We start from the raw sequence: 12,439 nt of genomic DNA on the forward strand, positions 1-12,439 counted from the left end.
ATGCCAATTTACTAGAAGAAAGTATTCTTGTGTTGAGGGAGTACTTGAGTGGAGGCCCAATGTCCTTCTGCTACCTTAATACTAAGCCTATAAATGTAGACTCATAGATCTATTTCCCCATCCTCATATATTTGCATATGTACATGTCTTTATCTAGAGCTTTAAGTGCATTTTTAATAGGGATATTTTTTCCCCCAGGGGAGTGAAAATTGGTTCCTGGGTGTGTGTGTGTATAACAACCATACCCTTTTATTTTTTAACAGTTTTATTGGCATATAATTCATATATCATACAATTCACGTCAATCATATTGAATTGTACAGTCATCACCACAATCACTTTAGAACAGTTTCTTCTTATACTCATTATTATTAGCTTCCCCAACCTTCCCTACCATACCCCAAGGAACCATTAATCCAGTTATCCTGGATTTCATATACAGAAAAACATACAAAAAGAATTTAAAAATCCCAACAACAATAACAAAGTAAAGCAGAGAAAAGCCTCAATTGAAAAGACAGCAAAAGCTATTAAAAACTAGAACAAATTTGAAATGGGTCAAAGGGAGATCAAATGATAAGGCGTTAAATTATAACCTAATTACATCTGCAGTAATATACTTCCCAATGCACCCTGCATGAGAGCAAGACTATACACATTCCTGGTCTATGGGCAGAAGGGATTCACTGGAAGCTTAATCCTCCTGTATTCTCCCTAACCCCTTTTAAACTGAAACACTTTAAAGTGGGCCAAAAGGGAGATCAAATGATAATATATTACATTTTCATTTTACTACATCTGCCATAATTGACTTTACAATGCTCTCTGTCTGATAACAAGGATATTTACATCCCTCAGCTGTGGTCAGAGGGGATTCACTAGAGGCTTAGTCCATGTGTGGACCCTACAAATGGATTTTGGACTTCCATTGTCCTCCATAGCCTTCACAATGTAAGCTCTAATGTCATTCCCGCCTTCAAATTCGGATTTTATTTATAATCCTTGGATCAGCCAGGATGGTGTACTTCTTCCATGTGGCCTTAGTTGACACTTCACTGAGACGGCTGCTTATGTGAAGACAAGCCTAGCCTTGAAGACTCCAGACACTGTTCTTCTTGTAGTTTGGCACCATCTGGTTTCTTCACCACTGAGATAGTTAAGGTTTATTGTGCCAGCCTGGCTGATGAACACATGTGGGATTGATTGAAGGGCAGAGAGATAAATGGCTCGGTGAGCCTCACCTTTCTGGTTCTCGGGTCTCTTGCTCTCTTATGGTTGGACCAAGGTGCAGCTGCCTTAGCCAGTTCCCTGCTTCAGCTGGCAAGGCTCATTCCTGTGAGACATCCTGACGAGAAGCCACATGGACCTACCCCGATGCAGCCCTGGGTGCTGGAGAAGTCACGTGGAGACCCCTGCCAGTGCTGAGATTCTTACTTGCTCCACTGATACGGCTTTCCTCCTGCATTCTGGGTCATTGCGTGTGTTTTGTGAGTTTGAGGAGGACTTTGTACATCAGTGTTGGATATAGGGGCTTGGACTGGACTGGGTTGGGATGCTTTCTTTTTTTTTAAATTTGTTTTGGAATGCTTTCTTAATGTACACTTACCCTTTATATAAAACTGTCTCTTATACATATGAGTTTCTGTGGATTTGTTTCCCTAGTTTTCCCAGACTAACACAACCACACTTTACTATAACAACCACATCTTAAGTGATATCTCTTCATGAGGTGAGCATTGAGCAAGATTGTGTTATAAAACTAATTGTCCTTAGATCGGGGCTAGAATTGCTGTATATACTCCAGTATAAGCCTACCCGAATATCAGCCGAGGCACCTAATTTTACCACAAAAACTGCATTAAAAATGTGCTGAAAACTCGGCTTATACACGCGTATATACGGTAAGTGGAAGCCCAAGATCCATTCATATATCTATGGTTTATATATGTCATCTTAGAGCAGTGGTTCTCAACCTTCCTAATGCCGCAACACTTTAATACAGTTCCTCATGTTGTGGTAACCCCCCCAACCATAAAATTATTTTTGTTGCTACTTCACAACTCTCATTTTGCTACTGTTATGAATCGGGTGACCATGTGAAAGGGTCGTTCGATCCCCCAAAGGTGTCGCGACCCCCAGGTTGAGAACCACTGTCTTAAGTCATTATCTTTTTATATTAGAGAACATTATCAATCATTCCCCTGGGGCATAAGGTAATTCTATTGTTAATGTCATTAACTTGACCAATGGTATAGAATTGAAAACAGTGTTGAGAAAAGGGAAATTATACATGTAGGCCAGCTACGACCTCAATAAATGAATTGTTGGCTTGTACAGATTAAAGTCTTAAGTGTCTGGATATTTTTAATACAAACAATGGAGGTTGGCGATGGGGCAAATTTTTCAATAATATTCTTTCCCAATGGCAGAACCCTGCTTACCAGATTAATACATGTTTTAATAAAGCAAGGAGGGCATTAAAATAGTAAGTCTATGGTAGTCCAGGGCTACCATTTAATGTGCACCCTCAAGGCAAGTGATCCAAACCAAGGTCCAGTTATCGACCGCTAGTTCTATACAGCAGATAATATCATATCAATTATCTGCTCCTCACACTGGGGAGTTTTACCCTTAAGCCTAAGGGCTTCATGTGAGTTTGAGGCGAAGCTCAGTTCATTCAGTGGGGTTTCTACACAAAGACATTGTGTGCCTTGAAAGAACAAGAGTCTAAAGTCCCAGTGGCTTATAGTACACCGGCTGGGTCACCACCTAGATACACATATAGTATCTAGAAACATTTAACACACACAGTGTAGTTGTGTTATTAAATTTTTGTAAGGGTTGTTTAGGGTGGAAATGGTTCCTTAAGAAAGTGAAAATGAAAAAAAAAGTTCAAAAGCACCGGAATCAACTATTGAAAATTACAAGTTTGCTCCTACTGAGGTTTAGAAAGCTTTTCCCAGCTAGGAGTCTTTATGGTCTTAGGATGTGGCTAGTAGTTCATTAAGAAACTGGAAAACCTTTCCATTGGTCCTGGCGCAGTGCCTGCGTGCCTCCCGTGCAGGGGTAAATCTTGTGCCCGCTGAAACTGCACAGCTCGACCTTCATGGCTGCAGCAGCAGAGGACCAGGAAAGATGGCGAAGACCTGTAAACAGTTTTATAAGTAGGACTCTCACTGTTTCTATAGTCTTATTGTGGAGGAAAAGGCTTAAAGCGTACAAAAACCCCAAACCAAACTCACTGTCATTGAGTCAATTCTCACTCATAGCAACCCCAAAAGACAGAGTAGAGCTGCTGCCTGTTTCCTGGTGTAGAATGCTGGATCTTTCTCCTTGGAGCAGCTGGTCGTTTGAGCTGCTGACCTTGTAGCTGGTGACCCACTGTACCACCAGTGCTCCTAGCAAGACAGTATAAAAGTAAACCTCTAGATTTTAGAAATTGAAATAAGATATTGCAAAAGAATGTCCATATGGCAGCATATGTGCAAATGTACTTGACACATTGGAGGAAGGTAAGGATTGTGATAAGAGATGTAAGAGCCCCCAATAAAAGTATTTTTAAAAAAAGTCCATGTGCCTAAGAGATTGTGAGATGCTGCTGAATAGTCTGCTCCCAGACAAGGACCCCATGTACAACAGAATGAAACACTGTGCTTGACCTGGGTTGTACCTGTAGGAGGTTCAGGTTTATATCTGTTACTGTAAAAAAGGAGCCCTGGTGGTACAGCGAGTTAAGCATTGAGCTGCTAATGTCAAGGTCAGTGGTTCAAAGCCCCCTCCAGCTGCTGCTCAGGAGAAAGACGAGGCTGTCTGCTCTCTAAGGAGCAGTTCTGCAAGGTTGCTGAGTCAGGATGGAGACAACCACAGCAGTGTTTGCTTTACTGTCAATACGTGTTTTTTTTTAAAAGATCATTTTATTGGGGGCTCTTACTGCTCTTATAACAATCCATACATAAATTGTATCAAGCATATTTGTACATATGTTGCTATCATTTTCTAAACATTTACATTCTATTGAGCCCTTGGTATCAGTTTCTCTTTTTACCCGCCTTCCTTCCTCCCATCCTCGTGACCCCTTGATAAATTATAAATTATTTTCATATCTTACACTGACCACTGTCTCCCTTCCCCCACAGCTTCTTACCCACCTCCTCTCCCTACCCTCCTGGTATCGCTACTCCCATTTCTGTTACTGAGGGGTTTATCTGACCTGGATTCCGTGTGTCCTGAGCTCTTACCTGTACCTGTGTACTCTGGCCTAGCCCATAGTGAGAGGCAGGATTGGTTTCATGATAGTAGGGGGTGAGGAAACCTCAAAGAACTAGAGAAATATTTTGCGTTTCATCAGTGCTATACTTCACCCTGATTTACTCATCCCTTTCTTGTGACTCTTCTATGAGGGGATGTCATATTGTCTACAAATGAGTTTTGAGTCTGTGGCCTGACACCCCCCCCCCCCCCCCCCCCCCCCCCATTCTCACCAGTATGCTTTTGGTCTTCTGGTGCTTGTTACCTGATTCTATTGACACCTCATGATCACACAGGCTGGTGTGCTTCTTCCATGTGGGCTTTGTTGTTTCTCTGCTAGATGGCCACTTAATTTCAAGCCCTTAAGACCTCAGATGCTATAACTTTTGATAGCCGGGCACCATCAACTTTCTTCACCACATTTGCTTGTGCACTCATTTTGTTTTCAGCAATCATGCTCGGAGGGTGAGCATTACAGAATGCCAGGTTGTCAACAAATATTTTTGATGCTTTGATAGGCAGCCGCAGTTTTGGAGTTCAGGAGAGAGTGTGTGCCCTCTGGACCTGCTCCTGCCCTTCCTCGTCTGACTCCATTTCAGAGGAGAGCTGTGTCACCTGAATTGGCATGTCCAGTCTGCTCTAAAGTGTGAGTGGTCTGTATGCCTGGGGACCTCTTGAATGACGTATTTTAATCCATTCATTATTTTGATGTTTAGCGCGTTGCCACCGATCGGCTATTATGAATAGTGCTGCATTTAACATTAGTGTTTGTGTTGTGTGCTGTTTGTGTCGGCGATTTAATTTCTTTTAGTGTCTACGTTGGGGCGGAATTGTTGATCTCATGCTAATTCTGTGTTCAACATTTTGAGGCTCACCAGGCTGTTTTCCACTCAGAATGCCTTTTACAATCCTTCAGCAATGAATCGAGGGTTCCAGTTCCACCACATCCTGGCAACACCTGTTGCTTTCTGTTTTTAAAATCAGATATAAGTGGGTGTGAAGTGATACCACATTGTGGTGTGACTTGCATTTTTCTAATGACTATTGAACTCTGGTTGCACAGTGGTTTTATACCTTGGGCTGCTAACCATGAAGTCAGCAGTTTGAAACCACCAGATGCTCCTCGGCAGAACTTGAGGCTTTCTATTCCCCTAAAGAGTTGTAATCTCAGAAACCCACAGGGACAGTTCTACCTTTATAAAGTCCTTGTGAGAGAGTGAATGAATGGCTGCTAGCATCTTTACAGGCCCACTTTTTGATTGGGTGGTTGCTTTTTTTTATTGTAAGAAGCTTGGTTTCGGTTTCTTAAACCCTTATATATGACTTTCAAGATATTTCTCCCATTATATAGGTTGTCTCCACCCTTTTTTGATAAAATTATTTCAGGAACAAATTATCTCATTGCTGTGAGAGCACACTCATCTATTTTGCCTTTTATTGCTTGTGCTTGTTGTATCTAAGAATCCATTTTTATCTTCAAAAGATAGGTCCTGAAGCATTACCCTCTGTGTTTTCTTCTGAAAGGTTTATGGTTTCCAACCTTCTTTGATCCATTTTGAGTTAAGTTTCACATTAGTTTTAAGGTATAGGAGTAAGATTTCTAAGCTTCCCTCACCTTTCTTCCTACCTACTGTCCTCTTCTGTTAAAGGGGACAGGCGTCTTCTAAAAGTGAGTGCCCCCCTCTCCTCAGTGCACTCCACCTGTCTCGGGACTCTGCTCCCTCAGTGCTTTTGTCTCCTTTTCCTCCGTCCATCTGTCTTTCCAACACGGCCCTTTGCCCTCATGGCTTATGCTTGTTTATACTCTGCAGATTTGTTTTGATTATACACTTTGTTATTTGAGGCTTGATCATCAATAAAATTGCCATGGAAGGCTTAGGGTTTGTGGTTTTCTGTGACTCAGTGTTTGGTACAGGAGGTGACTCTTCCCTCCCCCCCAGCTTTCTCAGATCACATTTGGGCTGGTGCTTTTCACCTCATCTGAAACGGTCTGTGTACAAGTAGCAGCCGTTTCTCTGTGTGTGCAATGCAGGGGACTTTAAAAAAAAAAAAGCATTCTCTTTTATTTTTTAACTTATTATTTTTTTAACATTTTAAAAGCTGGTGAGGGAAGAGAATGTGTGAAGAGAGGCGCCTTCTTGCTGTCACTTTACATGAAGAAAGACAGTGACTTGTTATCAGCAGTGGAAAGTGAGGGGGGAGATCTGGGTGATGACCAGTAGCTGGGAGTGTGGGTAAAGTGGAACCATGGAACCAGGTGGGGCACGCTTGAGGGAGCCGTGAACTGTGAGCAGAATTTTGAATGAGAAGTGACATATGACCTGGCAGTCATCCCACAAAACCAAACCGTTTACCAGCAAGTCACTTCTGGCTCACAGTGACTCACTATGGTACCTGACAGATAGGAATTCTAATGTTCTAGGAAGGGTAGTATATGAAAATGAAGATCTGTAGCTGGGGGAGAGAGTCATCTTTATGAAAAGAGAATCTAGTAAGCTGAGTCGCAAAGGGGTTATGTGTGGAATGGGGATGTGTGTGAGATGCAGTATAAAAAATATTAACAGAGGACCTAAGAAGCTGGAAATAATGTTGGAGATGGTTGTAGGTTTTGAAGGATAACATTAGAGAATTCCTAGGATTTGATCATTTTTAAAGGTTGAGAGAGAGAAGCTATGTTTCAGTTTAATGAACCAGTAGAATAAAGACAGTCTTTATTGGTTAATTTCTTAGATACCTCAAATTAAACTCATTGCCATGGGGTCAATTTTGACGGGTTTTGGAGACTAAATCTGTGGGAGCAGACAGCTTCATGTTTCTCTCAAGAAGCAGCTGGGGGCTTGACCTGCGCAACTTGCTGTTACCAGTGCTCTGGTTCTCCCACAGTGGTGGCTGTCCAAACCCTCAAACCCACTCCCATTGAGTTGATTCAAACTCATCGTGACTTTATGTAGCGTTTCCAAGGCAAATCTTTATGGGAACAGGTAGCATCTTTCTCCATCAGGGGCTGGTGGATTTGAACTGGCAACCTTGGGGTTAGCAGTCCAACGCTTCCTCACCACCACTACCAGGGCTTCTTCGTGACCCTATAGGACAGAGTATATAGGGTTTCTAAATCTGGAACTCTTTACAAAAGTAGACTGGAGAGCAGTCTGATGGGTTCAAACAACAGACCTTTTGCTTATCTGCTGAGCACTTTAGCCACAGCGCCACCAGTGGTCCTTCTTAGATAAAGAAGCTCAAAAACAAAACCAGAAGCCCACACCCACTATTAACGCGTCAATTCTGACTCGCAGTGACCCTCTGTAGGGTTTCTGAGGCCGTACATCTTATATGGGTGCAGACAGCCTCATCTTTCTCTCTAGAAAGAGTGGCTGTGGATTTAAACCATCTACCCTCTGGAGAGCAGTCCATTGGTTTACCCATCCATGCCATTGGGGCTCCTTCTACAAATAGTGCTAATTGTAGAAAGAATTTAGAAAATAATGATTACAAAGAAACATCCAGAGAACTCACCCATAATTTTCATTTAACAAACATTGTGGGCCTACTACTATATACACCAAATACTGTGCTAGGGGAGACAGATAAATATATAGACAAATATAAATATATATGTGAGTATAATATATATGTAATTACAGGTTATGTTAGTTGCTATGAAGGTAAATTACAGGCTGCTATGTAAGATTTGGTTGATGAGGGGTAGTTACGGGAAAGGCTTTCTAAGGAAATAGTATTTAGGCTGAGACCCAAAGATTGGGCAGGAGCCATGTACTGTGCACTAGTCTGCTCTTGGGCCCTGAGTTGAGAGAGAGTTTGGCTTGCTGTAAGAAACGGAAAAGCAAATGGTTTCTGTGCACATTTTGTTTCCTGCAGTCTGTAGGGTAATCATTGGCAGTGGAGAAAATACCTCCCCCACTGGACTGTAAGCCGGATCATTTCCTGGGACTGAAAGGAAGCATATCTAAAGAGCTGAGAGCCAGGGCCTTGGAGCCAGACTAAGATTAGTTCCAGCCCTGCCACTTGCTCTGTGACAGCTCCCTGACTGAGGGATTGCAGGGGATCTGTAGGGGTGGTGGGAGGTGAGGAAGTTGACAGGTTTGGGGAGCAAATAATGAATGTGGGAGGGGGGAGGAACACTAGACCTGATTGTGAGTGTATATGTATATGTACGCAGATTTTTAAAAAAATGATTTAACTATGGAAGTGTATGATATGTGAATATTAAAAAAACGCAAAAGAAAAAACCAAGCTTGACTAGTGGTTACCATAGATGAAGGAGGAAGAGTTTTTGTTTAGGGAGCATTGAGTTAATGTTAATGGTGGTGGAATCATTTGGAAAAAGACACAATGATGGTTATACAACTGGAAGAATATAGTCAATGCCACTGAATTATATGTGTAGAAGTTTAATTGGAATGTTGTGTTAGATATACTTTTTGCCACAATTGAAAAAACAGTCACACAAATAAGTACAAGGAAGAAGAAAATGTTCACAAATTGATTGTGGTAATGATTGTACAACTCTTTTTGACATGATTGAATTGTATGATAGTGGATGAAGTGCCAATAAAACCTACCAAAACCCTTGTTTACAAAACAAAAGGCCAAGCAGGAGATGCCCTGTGACAATCAGGAGTTGGAGGCTGACGGCCAGGGGAGAAGGCAGAGCCGTAGTGTCACCTGTCAGGGAGGGGTCACCTGTCAGGGAATGTGGTAGTCTCATTCTCACGATGGGGAGCCCTGCGAGTGTGAGGCTGCCATAGGAGCACCCACCTGTCACTGCCATCCAGTTGATTCCAACGCATAGAGCCCTATAGGACAGTTAGAACTGCCCTGGGGTTTCTAGGACTAACACAGTATACCACCAGGGTCTGTTACATGTGGAGAGGCTAAAGACTTCTGAAAGGAAGAGGTTCTGAGCAAACCTATGGCAGTGCTTTGACCTGGGAGGGAATGGGTCGAAGAATTGGCTTTGGATGGAAGAGCAGTTCCGGCATAAGATAAGGTCTGGTTTGTGATTGGTTCCTTGTGGTTAGCTGCAGGACCCTGAGACCAATCCCATTGGATGGTATTTCTGTGAAGTCCTCTGTTGGAAGAAACAGCATTCAGCCAGGTATCTGAGGGCTTAGTATCAGTCGTAGATAATATGAGATTGTGTTCACCAGCAGTACTCAGAATCATAGGTACAGATACAGAGAAAGCAGACAAATTGTACTGGAAATGGAATTTTGCTCCGTTAATGCAATGGGGGGAACATACCTTTAGGACATTTCTCTAGCTTGGTTTTGGGTAGGATGGTAATAGAACTTACTTTAGAAGGTAGTAAGTGTGAAGCTTGAAGGAGTCTGCTGCTACAGGGTAAGTGCTTAGACTAGTGCTTGGGACCTCTTAGTTGTAGTATTAAATTAAATTGGGGGGGTGAGGGGCCAGCCCCCACCGCTAGTACTACCTACGGGTTCAGTAAGCACAGTTGTACGGTTGATAGATAGATAGATAGATAGATAGATAGATAGATAGATAGATAGATAGATAGATTATATTAAAATCATCGAGAGCATGAGAGATAAAAGAGATATTACAAAGATGCAGTCAGACACATTACATGGTAGCATTGCTCACCTCAGCCCCGCTTGATGGTCCTCAGGAGGGGAACCCGGCTACGAGAGCAAGAGCAGCCTCGGGGACCGAGAACCGGGGAGCCTCTCCTGGCCCAAGAGCCAGAGAGGGCCCCGGGAATCGGGGAGAACCTCCAGGCCCGGGGAGCCGGAGAGAGCTTCCAGCCTCTGAGCTGGGGAGAGCCTCTCGGGCTCCGGAGTGAGCTTCTTCTTTTTTGCCAACCACGCATTATATCACTTTAGGGGGACATGATTACAGAATCACACGTCACAGGAAGGGGCAGTACAATAGGCATACACATTGTAGGAAGGGGATCTATGATAGCTACAGGAAGGGATGAGCTAGGGGTGTGCCCATAGGAATGGGAAGGTCTAGAGGTATACATGTGACAAGATGGGCGGACCCTAGATTCATAATGGCAGCCTCATCTTGGTCATCCTTGGGCAGGCTTGACCTCTCCGGTGTCTCCTACAAGGAAGCAGACAACTACTATCCTTATCAGAAGGGAGTGGGCCCTACTTGTGGGATAAATAGTGGTGTCTGCTTGATCTAGATAGCTGATAACTCTCGGAGAATGACCCCCAATCCACTCCTGATGACCTCCAAGTGTACAGTCATTCTCAAGCAACTAAGTCTGGTATATATTTGGGGGAGACAGCTTGAGAGAAATCCTTCTGTTTCCCACACTTAGTGAGCTGTGTTAGTGGTTGGAAGTGAGTTAAGAATGGAGAGGACTGACAGGGAGAAAGCTGGAAGGCTTGGCATTGGAGTCTTGCAGGTTTTTGCTTCAAGGTTGCTCTTGTTTGAGTTCCAGGAAATTGGAGGGTGGATGCCTGGGTTTGACTAGTCAGCGAGGGCAGTAGGCCTAGTGATCCCAGGCCTGTTTCGTATTGCTTCGTTAGAAAAATATCTTGAGTTTCATGCCATCTAACTTTGGAAACAGTCATCACTTGGTTCTTATTGGTAACTTACATTAGTGTAGACACCTCACAGCATCATGCATCTCATTACTGCATTGGTAATAACAGGAGTTCCTAGCCCTGCCACTGGAACTTGTTTAATATGTTAATAAGGAAGTATATCTATTATTATATCACAGATGCATTTGTTTTAAGTATTTATAGTACGGAGTTAGTTCTCCAGTTACTTCTAGTGATGTTAAGTGAAGTTTTTATTCATATTGTTGGAAAGGTGTTTTTAATAGGCTCACTGTTTGGTGATTTGTGTCATAATTGCTTTTTAATGTTCAAGTTTGTTTATCTTTAGCCAGTGGGAGTTTATGTTGGCTCCAGCGTTGTGCTATGTATGATCTATCCAGCTGAGCTCATGTCTTCTGGCCAGCAGTGTCCCAGGCTCACCCTGTACATTTCCTCCTTCAGATCTGCAATCAGTATGAAGGAATCCTAGTTTTTGTTACATAGGACCCAGTCTGGGTACTGGGTGTACTTATTGTCATTGGGCTGTTTGGCTTCTAAAGCTTTTAGATGCATAAAGATAGAACACACTTTATTCAAGGGAGAGAGCTGGCAAAAATTTGTTGAGGGAAAAGCAGTTGACATGATTTTCAATAAAAATTTAACATTCTTACTGCCATAGAGTTGATACAGACTCATAGTGACCCTACAGGGGAAGCTAGAACTGCCCTAATGGGTTTCTGAGACTGTAACTCTTTATAGGAGCAGAAAGACTTGCCCTGTCTTTCCTCGAGGATTGGCTGATGGTTTTGAACTTTGGACCTTGTGGTTAGCAGCCCAATGTGTAACTACTATGCCACCAGAGCTCCTAGGTAAAATGTAACAGCCTGGGTTTTTATTTAAGTTTTTTGCTTTTTATATTTTATCTTGTTTTCTCTTACATTGAAAATATTAGTTTATAAAATAATATGCATTAGCTTACTACAAATATTGGCTTATTACATATGTTAAAGTGATGTTACATCACTTCAAAATGATGCCATCAATCTTATTTCTAATTGACTAATGAGTTACACTTAAAGTTTCTTTGTACTTTACTAAGGATGCAAGATAAAATAGTGGATTCTGAATCAGTTGGAAGAGGGTTTTGTTTTTTGGTGTAGAATGTTACTAAATTGGTAGTCAGTTAAATTAATTCGTTAAAAAATGTAAGGAACCCCAGGTCTGTCTAAATAAAATAGGCTGGATGAACAATCTGTAGGAGAAAACAACAGTACTGACAGCTCCGGAGGACATGGGAGACGGGAGGGGGGGTAAAGGAAGTGGTGTTAACAAGCCCAGGGACAAAGGAACAAGTGATACAAATTGATGGTGAGGAGGGTGTAGGAGGCCTGGTAGGGCGTGATCAAGGGTAGGGTAACCGAGAGGAATTACTGTAACTCAAATGAAGGCTGAGCATGATAGTGGGACATGAGGAAAGCAAAGGGAAATAGGGGAAAGAGTTAGGAAGCAAAGGGTATTTATAGAGGTCTAAATAAAGGTGTGTACATATGTAAATATATTTATATATGAGGATGGGGAAATAGATTTATGTGCATATATTTATAGGTTTAGTATTAAGGTAGCAGATGGACATTGGGCCTCCACTCAAGTACTCC

General features: G+C 42.4%; 1 protein-coding gene across 1 annotated transcript in view; it reads left to right on the forward strand.

Annotated features, from left to right (window-relative positions):
• The first annotated feature begins 8,981 nt into the window (after positions 1-8,981).
• GOLPH3 (golgi phosphoprotein 3) overlaps positions 8,982-12,439 on the forward strand; it is a 38,404-nt gene continuing 34,946 nt past the window's right edge. Inside the window, exon 1 of the mRNA XM_004698088.2 lies at positions 8,982-8,999. Within this exon, the coding sequence (XP_004698145.2) occupies positions 8,982-8,999 (18 nt within the window). The remainder of the gene's footprint in view (positions 9,000-12,439) is intronic.

The sequence above is a fragment of the Echinops telfairi genome, unplaced genomic scaffold, assembly GCF_000313985.2.
Source record: "Echinops telfairi isolate 266 unplaced genomic scaffold, ASM31398v2 ScPeMD7_7469;HRSCAF=8507_1, whole genome shotgun sequence".
Lineage (NCBI taxonomy): Eukaryota > Metazoa > Chordata > Mammalia > Afrosoricida > Tenrecidae > Echinops > Echinops telfairi.